At 43.3% G+C, this 12,824-nt stretch overlaps 2 protein-coding genes across 3 annotated transcripts; one reads left to right on the plus strand and one right to left on the minus strand.

Moving 5' to 3' along the window:
- Positions 1 to 647: 647 nt before the first annotated feature.
- Positions 648 to 6,493, plus strand: LOC111955640 (E3 ubiquitin-protein ligase RING2-A). Its single transcript, XM_023975878.2, has 7 exons — positions 648 to 924; positions 1,553 to 1,652; positions 1,890 to 2,050; positions 2,223 to 2,438; positions 2,646 to 2,969; positions 3,105 to 3,339; positions 3,533 to 6,493. Exons 2-7 carry the CDS (start codon positions 1,575 to 1,577, stop codon positions 3,683 to 3,685), a joined length of 1,167 nt encoding a protein of 388 aa, XP_023831646.1. The 5' UTR covers positions 648 to 924; positions 1,553 to 1,574; the 3' UTR covers positions 3,686 to 6,493.
- A 3,619-nt stretch (positions 6,494 to 10,112) lies between these two features.
- Positions 10,113 to 12,538, minus strand: rps18 (ribosomal protein S18). Of its 2 annotated transcripts, none has more exons than XM_023975884.2 (6): positions 12,431 to 12,538; positions 11,711 to 11,809; positions 11,518 to 11,604; positions 11,155 to 11,256; positions 10,881 to 10,972; positions 10,113 to 10,235 (listed from the first exon to the last, which is right to left on the minus strand). In XM_023975884.2, the coding sequence occupies exons 1-6, from the start codon at positions 12,431 to 12,433 to the stop codon at positions 10,160 to 10,162; spliced, it is 459 nt and encodes a 152-aa protein (XP_023831652.1). In that variant the 5' UTR covers positions 12,434 to 12,538; the 3' UTR covers positions 10,113 to 10,159. The 2 variants fall into 2 exon arrangements, with proteins under 2 accessions (XP_023831652.1, XP_023831653.1); XM_023975885.2 differs by having other exon boundaries at positions 12,345 to 12,454.
- Positions 12,539 to 12,824: the final 286 nt, after the last annotated feature.

The raw sequence follows: 12,824 nt of genomic DNA on the forward strand, positions 1-12,824 counted from the left end.
ATCTCGGATATASATTTACTATGTRACGTCTAGTCTTTGAGACCAGGCTGCTTACTGGAGAGTTGATCGACAGTATCTACAGCTATTAATTTGGTCTCCCATCCAGGGTTTTAACCAAGTCCTGCTTAGATTTTATATTTYTCACCGACGACTAACAATGTGCTATCATGAGAATGATTATTGAGAGATCTCTTAATAGCTAAATATATTCACTGTTGCTATGGAAATAATTCCAAATGGTAGGTCAAATGTAACCATACTTTATAAGTCATATAGCATCTATACTATTTAGGCCTATATAGCATTTGCAAAGTCATCAACAGCTATTGTTTCAATTCAACCCAGAGTTCAACTAAAAATAGACAATACATATAGGCCTAGGGTTTTAAGCTTTCCAATCTCCCCTTCCTTTCTCTCTTCCTCTTCCCCCAAACGTTGTGGGTTTCAATATGTCCAAGTGCACTTGATCGACATTGGACAGACACACTTTAAAAGTGTAAATGTTTCTTAGAAATATAGTGCTGATAAGGTATTCGCAATTTACCCCATTCAAGAGAACAGGCTCCCTAGGAAAGTTTGTTGTTGCGTGCAATACCCTAAATAACCACCAGGGGTAGCTAACAAACTGAGCTATTTTGCAAGGGAAATCAAGTTGCTTCCACATATCCGGCGAAAAAAAGAGAAAGATGGCTACAGAGGGTTTCCAAACCTGTCGTCTTTGAGTAATTATTGTCTTTCTGGATGAAAAATAGCGATAGTATCACCCCCCACCAACATACATCGTGATGGAAAAGAATCCCGTCACACGGTGGTCATAGTGGCACGAGCTTGAAAGTATTTCGTTACAATCCGGTGTTCGTAGCAAGCTAGCTAGTTGTGCTGCGTGGGCTTGCGTCACCGGGCAGCTGTCCGTCAAATTCCTTGGTAAGTAGCCACTAGCTATGCTAGCTAGACCCCATAACTAGCTAGACTGCAAGTCACTTTTTTGTTTTTACCAAAGCAAGCTAGCTACACATGGATAGATAGCATGACAATCGTGTGACATTACGATTCTACCGAAGTCTGACAGTTTGCTCGATGTATGTAATTGTGACAAAATAAGTTATTTACCCAAGTAGCTACGATACAACAAAGGAGGACATAATGCATGCAACCTCGCTCAATGTGCATGAAATGTCAAAGAAGGAGGGTGCAATGAGATGTAGCTAGGCTCGCTAACTGCATTYCCTTGGACATTTTACTGTTTTTAGAACAACAAACGTTAGCTAGCGAAACCCAATTTTCCCAACAACAAAAAATCCCTTGTTTTCTTACTGCATAATTATTACCAGATAGCCTGTGTACCCAAAGACTTCAGTCTCATTCATCACTTGTCTTGACAGCTGTCAAACTGGGTTGCTCAGTTGCAAACTGTCAAAGTGATGTAATGCAATCAACTGCAATCTAACCTTTACACAGCACATCTCTCATCAGACTATGTAGGCCTAATTACCTAAAACGAAATATAATGTGTGTAACATTCATCTTAAACATGTTTCATGCATTTCCACAGGGAGGGGTCTATAAAACACAAAATGGCGACRCCAGTCAACATCCAAAACCCCAGTAAGACGTGGGAGCTGAGCTTGTATGAACTGCACAGGAGCCCACAGGTAATGACAATCACGTTCTACATAGGAATAATTACAAATGCATCCAGGTGAAGTGATTTAATTGTATTGCATTCCCAGAAACAGAAGTGCTTTTTATAGTTAATCATAACAAAAATCTGTGTGAGGAACTGTGGCCATGGTCAATCAGTTTAACGCTGACCCACAAAGAACATGGATGGGCCATCATAGACTTGTCTGTGCCTGTATTGTCTGACACATTCTCCTCCCTGCCTGTAGGAGGCGATCATGGACGGCACAGAGATAGCGGTGTCCCCCCGGAGCCTCCACAGTGAGCTGATGTGCCCCATCTGTCTGGACATGTTGAAGAACACAATGACCACCAAGGAGTGCCTGCACCGCTTCTGCTCTGACTGCATTGTCACTGCACTCCGATCAGGGTGAGGTCACACACAGCTGTGTGACTATTTGAGGATGACTATATTCTCGCTACTCCGGACTGTGCTCTCGTATAAATCTGAAGAGAACCTCCATACTAAAGATTATTACATTTCTGTGAAGATACTATGTAAAAGCTTATCTTTAACTCACTCTCTGTCCTCTCCTCCTCAGGAACAAGGAATGCCCCACGTGCCGAAAGAAGCTTGTGTCTAGACGCTCGCTCCGCCGCGACTCCAACTTTGACGCCCTCATCTCCAAGATCTACCCCAGCCGTGACGAGTACGAGGCCCACCAGGACCGGGTGCTGGAGAGACTCAACCGGCTGCACAACAAGCAGGCCCTCAGCTCCAGCATTGAGGAGGGGCTGCGCATGCAGGCTCTGCACAGGTAGGAGATGAGGGAGGATGGGGGAAGGGTTTATAGGTTTCTCAGAAATCCCAGTTGAAAGATTCTTTGAATTAGGAGAGAGTTGTCAGACTTAGTATGTAGACAAACAAACAACACTGACTGCACAAGTCAGGGAAAGTTCCTACTTTATTGAGGATTGGAAGTTTAAAATGGACTCTCGCGCTCTGCTCACCCTTGACGCCCCAGAGCCCAGCGAGTGCGCAAACCGGCGCAGGAGAGCGACAACACCACCTTCAGCGGCGGCGAGGACAACGGGGATGCGCGGTCACACCTCTCCCACGACTCTGCGCCCTCCCACCCGCCAATCCCCCCGAGCCACACACCCTCTGAGGCCGGGCCCAGCCGGAACCCTAAGCGGCCCAGGGTGTCAGATGAGTCAGGCCCGGAGGTGGATGGGGGCAGCCCCACGGCCCCGCTCCGGCACCACAAAGAGGGCCCTGGCTCAGAGATAGAGCTGGTGTTCCGCCCGCACCCCCTGCTGGTCAACACACAGGACTACAGCCAGACCAGGTGAGGGCTGTGTGGGGGAAGCTGTGAGGTGGTCTGTTATGACTTCTCAAATGATGGTAATTTCAATTCAAAATGTATTCCTGAAGGGTCTTTTTTTAATAGTTTTGTTTTTGTCACTCCTCATTCCTGTCTCAGATATGTGAAGACCACAGCCAATGCCACGGTGGACCACCTGTCTAAGTACCTGGCTCTGCGTATTGCTCTGGAGGAGAGGCAAAGAGACAGCCAATCAGATGCAGCGATGGAGAAGGGGAAAGAGGGAGTAGAGGCGGGGGRTAAAGGAGAGAAATCAGCAGGAGGGGCCAGCCTGAAGAACGTCAGTGAGAAGCAATACACCATCTACATCACCACATCAGGGGGCCAGTTCTCTGTGAGTACACAAGCTTATCCGTTCTCTTTTTTTCAGGGTGGGAGCTGTTATCAGTGACTTATCCTTTCTCATACCTCTGTCACACGTCTCATTTAAAAATAATCTCCCTCCATTCAACATTGCTTTATTTTTCTTCCTACCATTCCTTTTGACTTGTTCTTCTCCCTCACGTTTCTCTGTACCTCTTTCTCAGACTCTGAACGGCTCCCTGACTTTAGAGCTGGTGAATGAGAAGTACTGGAAGGTCAGAAAGCCTCTGGAGCTTTACTATGCCCCCACCAAGGACCAACCGCTTCAACCATCACAGCCACCGCAGCAGAAGTCCCCACAGCCCAAAGAAGGGTGAGGAGGACAGGAGCCCTCTCTCTTCAGCCGTTATCACTTGCTGTCTCTGACAGATTTCTGTGTGTTGTGTGTAGCTGCTTCTAAGGTAGTCATTGGGAACATTCCATAGATTGAAGGTCTTCAACTTTGTCCTCAGAATCTGAAGTTTTAATGTTTTTATCCTCAGTAGCTTCAAATCAAACCTGAGTATGAAGTTGTTTTTGCAATTCCTACAAATCACATCTGTTAATTCCTTTTTTCCTTAATCGAATGGTTGACTTAAAATGCTGTCTGGACTTGTGCGCACACTGACAGACAACACCTACGTAGTCCAGCCTTCCTTCAGACCACCAAGTATTGCTTGACATTGCATCAGGACTGCCAGATTATGTTGATACATKATTTCAGATCAGCGTGAGGATTTTACACTACCGGTCAAAAGTTTTAGAATAACTACTCATTCAAGGGTTTTTCTTTATTTTGACTATTTTCTACATTGTAGAATAAGTGAAGACATCAAAACTATGAAATTACATATATATGGAATCATGTAGTAACCACAAAAGTGATAAACAAACCACAATGCAATATATTTTATATGAGATAATTCAACTAGCCACCCTTTGCCTTGATTACAGTTTTGCACTCGTGGCATTCTCTCAACCAGCTTCACCTGGAATGTTTTTCCAACATATGCTGAGCACTTCTTGGCTGCTTTTCCTTCATTCTGCGGTCTGACTCATCCCAAAACATATCATTTTGGTTGAGGTCAGGGAATTGTGGAGGCCAGGTCATCTGATGCAGCACTCCATCACTCTCCTTCTTGGTAAAATAGCCCTTACACAGCCTGGAGGTGTGTTGGGTCATTGTGCTGTTGAAAAGCAAATGATAGTCCCASTAAGCGCAAACCAGATGGAATGGCGTATCACTGCAGAATGCTGTGGTAGCCATGCTGGTTAAGTGTGCCTTGAATTCTAAATAAATCACAGACAGTGTCATCAGCAAAGCACCCCCACAACATCACACCTCCTCCATGCTTCACGGTGGGAACCACACATGCAGAGATCATCCGTTCACCTACTCTGCATCTCACAGACACGGCGGTTGGAAACAACAAATATCTCCAATTTAGACTCCAGACCAAAGGACAAGTCTCTTCTTATTATTGGTGTCCTTTTAATAGTGGTTTATTTCAGAAAATCGACCATGAAGGCCTGATTCACACAGTCTCCTCTGAACAGTTGATGTTGAGATCGGTCTGTTACTTGAATTCTGTGACGCATTTATTTGTGCTGCAATTTCTGAGGCTGGTAACTAATGAATTTATCCTCTGCAGCAGAGGTAACTCTGGGTCATCCATTCCTGTGGCGGTAATCATGAGAGCCAGTTTCACCATAGCGCTTGATGGTTGTTGCGACTGCACTTGAAGAAACTTTTAAAGTTCTTGAAATTTTCCGTATTGACAAACCATGTCTTAAAGTAATGATGGACTGTCGTTTCTCTTTGCTTATTTGAGCTGTTCTTGCCATAATATGGAATTGGTACTTTACCAAATAGGGCTATCTTCTGTATACCACCCCTACCTTGACACAACACAACTAATTGGGTCAAACGCATTAAGAAGAAAATTTTACTTTTAAGAAGGTACACCTGTTAATTGAAATGCATTCCAGGTGACTACCTCATGAAGCTGGTTGAGAGAATGCCAAGTGTGCAAAGCTGTCATCAAAGCAAACGGTGGTTGTTTGAAGAATCTCAAATACAAACTATATTTTGATTTGTTAAACACTTTTTTGTTTCCTCCATGTGTGTTTTGATGTCTTCACTATTATTCTACAATATAGTAAAAATAAAGAAAAACCCTTGAATGAGTAAGTGTTCTAAAACTTTTGASCGGTAGTGTACATTGGAAAATGTTGTAGAGATTAACCCCCTTTTCCCTTTGAGACAGACTTGGGATGACCAGAGTTCATATAGGATGGTTGAATTGAATATTATGCAAGAATATACTGCTATATAGCAGTAGATTGGGACTTTTCTATACTGAATTCAGCTTGCTTTGAAATTAGTTAATGATTGTAACTATTTATGTCATATTTAATTTCTTTAAGACATCACTGATGCACTATGCCGCTTATGGAGGATATCTAGTAGCAACGGTTGGTGGAATTGAGCTAGTTAATGTGATTTATCCTAAGCTTGGACCCATAGGGCCCACAGGGCTTTTTCCTAATGCTTCATACCTTTCACTTCCTTTATTAAGTCTTACCTGATGCACTTTATACACCGAGTATACTAAACATTAGGAACACCCCCCATAGGGATGCTGGCCCATGTTGACTCCCAATGTTTCTGACAGTTGCCAAGTTGYCTGGATGTCCTTTGGGTGGTGGACCATTCTTGACACACACGGGAAACTGTTGAGCGTTAGTTCTTGACCCAAACTGGTGCGCCTGGCACCTACTACCATACCCCGTTCAAAGGTACTTGAATCTTTTGTCTTACCCAAACAATCCACATGTCAAGGCTTAAAAATCCTTCTTTAACCTCCTCCCTGTCATCTACACTGAAGTGGATTTAACAAGTAACATCAATAAGGGATCATAACTTTCACCTGGATAGTCTTTCATGGAGAGAGGTGTTAATGTTTTGTATACTCAGTGTATGTTCTGCTGGCATATAATGGGTTTTCTTACCTCAGTTTTTCTATGATCTTTGTACAATAAGGCAATATATCCCACTTTGAACTGTTACTCAGCTTGTTTGTATTGCAATTCCTCTTGATCCATTCAGCACAATAAAAAAAGGCAAGGATTGCATTGGTATGAAACTGGTGCTGTGGTGTTATGACACATTTTACATACAGCGGAAAGTATTTAGACCACTTGACTTTTTCCACATTTTTGTTGTTACAGCCTTATTCAAAAATGGATAGAGAACTTATCCTCATCAATTTACACAAAATACCCCATAATGACAAAGTGAAAAGTTTTTTTTGCTCGTTTCTACAAAATAAAAACATACCTTATTTACAAAAGTATTCAGACCCTTTGCTATGAAACTCAATTGAGCTCAGGTGCATCCTGTGTCCATTGATCCTTGGTAAATTCAATTGATTGGACATGATTTGGAAAGGCACACACCTGTCTATATAAGGTCCTACAGTTGACCGTGCATGACAGCAAAAACCAAGCCATGAGGTCAAAGGAATTGTCTGTGGAGCCCAGAGACAGGATTGTGTCGAGGCACAGATCTGGGGAAGGGTACCAAAACATGTCTGCAGCATGGATTCTCCCCAAGAACACAGTGGCCTCCATCATTCTTAAATTGAAGAAGTGTGGAACCACCAAGACTCTTCCTAGAGCTGGCCACCCAACTAAACTGAGTAATCGGGGGAGAAGGGCCTTGGTGAACCCCATGGTCACTCTGACAGAGCTCCAGATTTCCTATGGAAATGGGAGAACCTTCCAGAAGAACAACCATCTCTGCAGCACTCCACCGATCAGGACTTTATGGTAAAGTGGCCATTCGGAAGAAATTCCTCAGTATAAGGCACATGACAGCCCGCTTGGAATTTGTCAAAAGGCACCTAAAGGACTCTGACCACGAGAAACAAGATTCTCTGGTCTGAATGCCAAGCGTCACGTCTGGAGGAAACCTGGCACCATGCTTATGGTGAACCGTGGTGGCAGCATCATGCAGTGAGGATGTATTTCAGCGGCAGGGACTGGAAGACTAGTCAGGATCGAGGGGAAAGATGAACGGGGCAAAGTACAGCGAGATCCTTGAAAATCTGCTGCAGAGCACTCAGAACCTCAAAATGGGGTGAAGGTTCACCTTCCAACAGAATAACGACACTAAGCACATAGTCAAGACAACGCAGGAGTGGCTTCGGGACAAGTCTCAATGTCCTTGAGTGGCCCAGCCAGAACCTGGACTTGAACCCGATCTAACATCTCTGAAGACCTGAAAATAGCTGTGCAGCGACGCTCCCCATCCAACCTGACAGAGGATCTGCAGAAAAGAATGGGAGAAACTCCCCAAATACAGAAGTGCCAAGCTTGTAGCATTATACTCAAGAAGACTTGAGGCTGTTATCGCTGCCAAAGGTGCTTCAACAAAGTACTGAGTAAAGGGTCTGAAGAATTATCTAAATGTGATATTTCAAATCAAATTGTATTTGTCACATACGCCGAATACAACAAAATAATTAAGTAAAAAATAGATAAAATAAGTAACAAATAAAGTGCCGCAGTAAAATAACAATAGCAAGACAATATACAGGGGTTACCGGTACCGGTTAGTCGAGGTAATATGTACATGTAGGTAGAGTTAAAGTGACTATGCATTGATAATAAACAGAGTAGCAGCAGTGTAAAAGGAGGGGGGCAATGCAAATAGTCTGGGTGGCCATTTGATTAGATGTTCAGGAGTCTTATGGCTTGGGGGTAGAAGCTGTTATGTCTTTTGGACCTAGACTTGTCGCTCCGGTACCGCTTGCCATGCAGTAGCAGAGAGAACAGTCTATGGCTAGGGTGGCTGGAGTCTTTGACAATTTTTAGAGCCTTCCTGACACCACCTGGTATAGAGGTCCTGGGTGGCAAGCTTGGCCCCAGTTATGTACTGGGCCATACGCACTACCCTCTGTAGTGCCTTACGGTCAGAGGCCGAGCAGTTGCCATACCAGGCAGTGATGCAACCAGTCACGATGCTCTCGATTGTGCAGCTGTGTAACTTTTTGAGGATCCATGCCAAATCGTTTGTTTTCTGAGGGGAAATAGGCTTTGTCGTGCTCTCTTCACGACTGTCTTGGTGTGTTTGGACCATGATAGTTTGTTAGTGATGTGGACACCAAGAAACCTGAAGCTCTCAACCTGTTCCACTACAGCCCCCTCGATGAGAATGGGTGCATGCTTGGTCCTCCTTTTTCTGTAGTCCACAATCATCTTTGTTTTAATCACATTGAGGGAGAGGTTGTTGTACTGGCACCACACAGGCAAGTCTGACCTCCCTATAGGCTGTCTTAGTTGTCAGTGATCAGGCCTACCACTGTTGTCATCAGCAAACTTAATGGTGTTGGAGTTGTGCCCGGCCATGCAATCATGAGTGAACAGGGAGTACAGGAGACTGAGCACACATCCGAGGGGCCCCCGTGTTGAGGATCAGCGTGACGGATGCGTTGATACCTACCCTTACCACCTGGGGGGGCTGCCTGTCCGGGAGTCCAGTTGCAGAGGGAGGTGTTTAGTCCCAGGGTCCTTAGCTTAGTGATCTTTGTGGGCACTATGGTGTTGAACACTGCGCTGTAGTCAATGTTTGAGCATTCTCAAACCTGTTTTTGCTTAATCATTATGGGGTATTGTGTGTATAGGGGGGGGGGAAACTATTTAATCCATTTTAGTATAAGGCTGTAATGTAACAAAATGCAGAAAAAGTCAAGGGGTCTCTATACTCTCGGAATACACTGAAGGCAAATTCATACTGGGGCGGCAGCGTAGCCTAGTGGTTAGAGCGTTGGACTAGTAACTGAAAGGTTGCAAGATCGAATCTCCGAGCTGACAAATAACAAAATCTGTCCTTCTGCCCCTGAACAAGGCAGTTAACCCACTGTTCCTAGACAGTCATTGAAAATAAGAATTTGTTCTTAACTGACTTGCCTAGTTAAATAAATACTGAACGAAAATATAAAACGCAACAATTTCAGTTTACTGAGTTAGTTCATATAAGTTAATTGAAATAAATTCATTAGGTCCTACTATGGATTCCACATGACTGGGCAGGGGTGCAGCCATGCATGGGTGGGCATAGGCCCACCCACTTGGCAGCCAGGCCCAGCCAACCMGTATAATTTTCTCCCCACAAGGGTTGACAGAAATACACCCCACAAATTTGAGAGAAATACAAGGCGCATTTATTTCAGCTCATGAAAACGAAATGTTGCACTTATTTGTATTTAGTGTAGTAAATTGACCTCATCTTTACTAAATTYTGATAATTCATCAAAATGAAACTTGGTTGGTTATGAGAATATGACCCATGTATAACACCAAGGTGGACAGTACAGCATTCCATTCACTAGGTTGCAACTGAACCTAGGACTTAGACCATCACTCCGGTCCCTTTTACAACCTTTTCAAAAGTATACCACATATGAATGAGTATACACAGCCTTTTCCATTCCTGGCCTTGAAGTCGGTTTACAGTGCCTGTGTTCGGTCCCCTCTAATTGGGGATCGATTCAGACTTGGGCACAACATTGTGTGACATTGTAGAATAAGAAATTACATGAGTTCCATTCATGACATTCCCACCTTTGCTTACAGAAGGTGACAAACTACCTACATGGGAGCAAAGAAAGCCAAAACTGCCACTGACCGAGGCTCTGTTCTGAGTCAACTACACAACCGCACTAAAACAACTCAGTATGAAGAGATGAGCAAACAGCCAAATGTGTGAACTGTYGCATTTATTGARACATGGGGAGCAGGGAGACAGTTTACTTCTTCTTGGACACYCCAACGGTGCGACCACGYCGACCGGTCGTCTTKGTGTGCTGGCCACGCACACGCAGACTGAAAGAGAGAGGGACAGTCAGTCAGTACAAATGTATCCAGGAAGTAAACTTGAGAAATCCCATAATGAGATTTAGTAGGTTTGTAGGACAAACAGACAATTACTTGAACACGTTGACAGCAGAAGTTGACGAATGTGCGTACCATTATACCATAACATTGGTATGCCTACAATAAGCACTTACTCAAGGAACTTGTGCAACATTTTGAGTTTTACTGCAACGATCTACAAAATAAATTGGCTAATAATGCCTTCTTYATATAACATCTCAGCAGTAGAGATCAATCTAAACACCATTTACAGAGCATTTAGGGCCAGCTTCCTGGCATGGCTTGCAAGCATATTGAAAAGTCTTGAGCACTTTTTAGACCAAACACAAAAGGTTAGGGAGCTGACCCGTTTTCATTTTTTGTTCTCTATTAAACAACCCGGAACTAAGTAGTCTGTCRGGGAAACSAGCCCTTCAGCTGAAAAACGGGATTTCCCCCCTTTCATTAAATACAGAAAACACCCAAGAAACATACAAATGTATAATTTGGTGGGTGCTTTTTTGTCCTATTTTTGCATATCCCAAATCCTTCTGAGTGGGTTCACAGCCAGGGCCATAAAATYAACCTATAGCTGGACGTTAGAACAGCGCTTACCCCCAGAAATGCCTGAGACCACGGTGAGCCCTGATCTTCTTCAGCCTCTCAAGATCCTCTCTCAGCTTGTTGTCCAGACCGTTAGCAAGGACCTATYACACACAAACAAGGACCATTGTAAGACTGGACTCAGACAAATGTACGTTTAGCTTTCATAAATAAATTACTCAATTTGTATTGACAAACCATTGACGGGACGTCAACAAACTCAAATAGTTTAGTTCCAATTTGGAAATGAGTCACCAGACATCGCAAGTCTGCTGCAGTCACATACCTGGCTGTACTTGCCATCCTTTACATCCTTCTGTCTGTTGAGGAACCAGTCAGGGATTTTGTACTGGCGAGGATTCTGCATAATTGTCACTACCCTCTCGACCTGGGGACAAATGCATGTATACATCAACATTAGTGAGATGCTAAGTAGAAAAAGAAACTCATCAATGCAYACTGAGTTTGCAGATGACTGGGCCTATCACAATACCTTAGTGATGCATGATAATCCATGAAAAGAGTGTAKGGCTGGGATTCAATCAACCAGCACAGTGTTGTGTTTGAATTCCAGCCTCAGCCCCTCCGATACATACAGCTTCATGTTTAGAGAAACAGTGTGTACACAACAGCCCCATGCATTCCTCACCTCATCATCGGTCAGTTCTCCAGCCCTCTTGCTGAGGTCGATATCAGCCTTCCTCAGGACAACATGGGCATATCGTCTGCCAACACCCTGTGCAGGAAATACAAATGAAACATTACTTCGGTTCATTCCCACAATAGCCAACAGTGCAGACATCTCTACCTGGTTCTGAGAAAGACATTCTGAACTTGTCTACCTTGATTGCTGTGATGGCGAAGGCAATCTTCCTCCTACCATCAATGTTCGTGTTGAGAACACGAAGAATGTGCTGGAACTTCTCAGGAATGACCAGAGACTGCAGAGAAATAACAGAACAAACACGGTCAATAGAGATTCACTTTGCTAGGTACATTGTCCTTCGTTAATAATTTGTATTTCCACAACCAAAGCCTGGAATAAACTAGCAAACATGTAGTGTAAAAATGTTGAGTTCAAATGACAGCCTTCACATGGCTACCGTAGTGACATGGACTGACTTTAGATACTGTAACTCGTAAACAAGTTCTTACTAACTTTAACAAATCAGCCAATATTGAGTAGCAATAAGATTACCAAAACTAGTTGACAAGGATGGCTGAAAACTGATTGGCTAATACCAACCACACAAACAAACTAGTGTGTAAAAGTGAGGGTTAATACAATCTATTTTGAGAATAAAAGACCACAACCAAAGCCTATATTGACAAAAGCTGTACTTCCATGCAGCATAGTGTCAGCGAGGAATAGGCAATTTAGCATGGGCAGTTAGCTGTTCATTTGCATCAATATATGCCACTTKAAAATATTAAATACAGGCTAAAAGCTCTCAAAAAAAATCTCAACAATCTTACCATCGTTGTCCAATGTACAGAATGACCCTAAAAGTGACGATGAACGCAGATATTTAGAATAATTTGGTAGCCCAATTCGCACTTACCATCTTGGAAGCAGGTTCCGTTCAAAGAGGAAATTCCAAGGCTCTCGCGAGGGCTTTTGCCTTCGTTTCGAGAGTTCACAGAGGAAGTGGTTCCATCCGCAAAACGTGTCCGTCTGGGAACAAATCAAATCAAATTATATTTATCACATTCGCCGGATACAACTGGTGTAGACTTTACAATGAAATGCTTGCTTACGAACCTTTCCCAACGATACATTGTAAAAAAAAAAATATATATATATAAAAAAAAAATATATATATATATAGTAACTAACTCAAGAGGAATAAAATACACAATAATGGAGCTATATACAGGGAGTACCAGATCAATGTGCAGAGGTACGCGATACTTATGTACATGAAGGCAGGGTAAAGTGTCTAGGCATCCAGATAG

The sequence above is a fragment of the Salvelinus sp. IW2-2015 genome, linkage group LG31, assembly GCF_002910315.2.
Source record: "Salvelinus sp. IW2-2015 linkage group LG31, ASM291031v2, whole genome shotgun sequence".
In the NCBI taxonomy this organism is placed as follows: Eukaryota; Metazoa; Chordata; class Actinopteri; order Salmoniformes; family Salmonidae; genus Salvelinus; species Salvelinus sp. IW2-2015.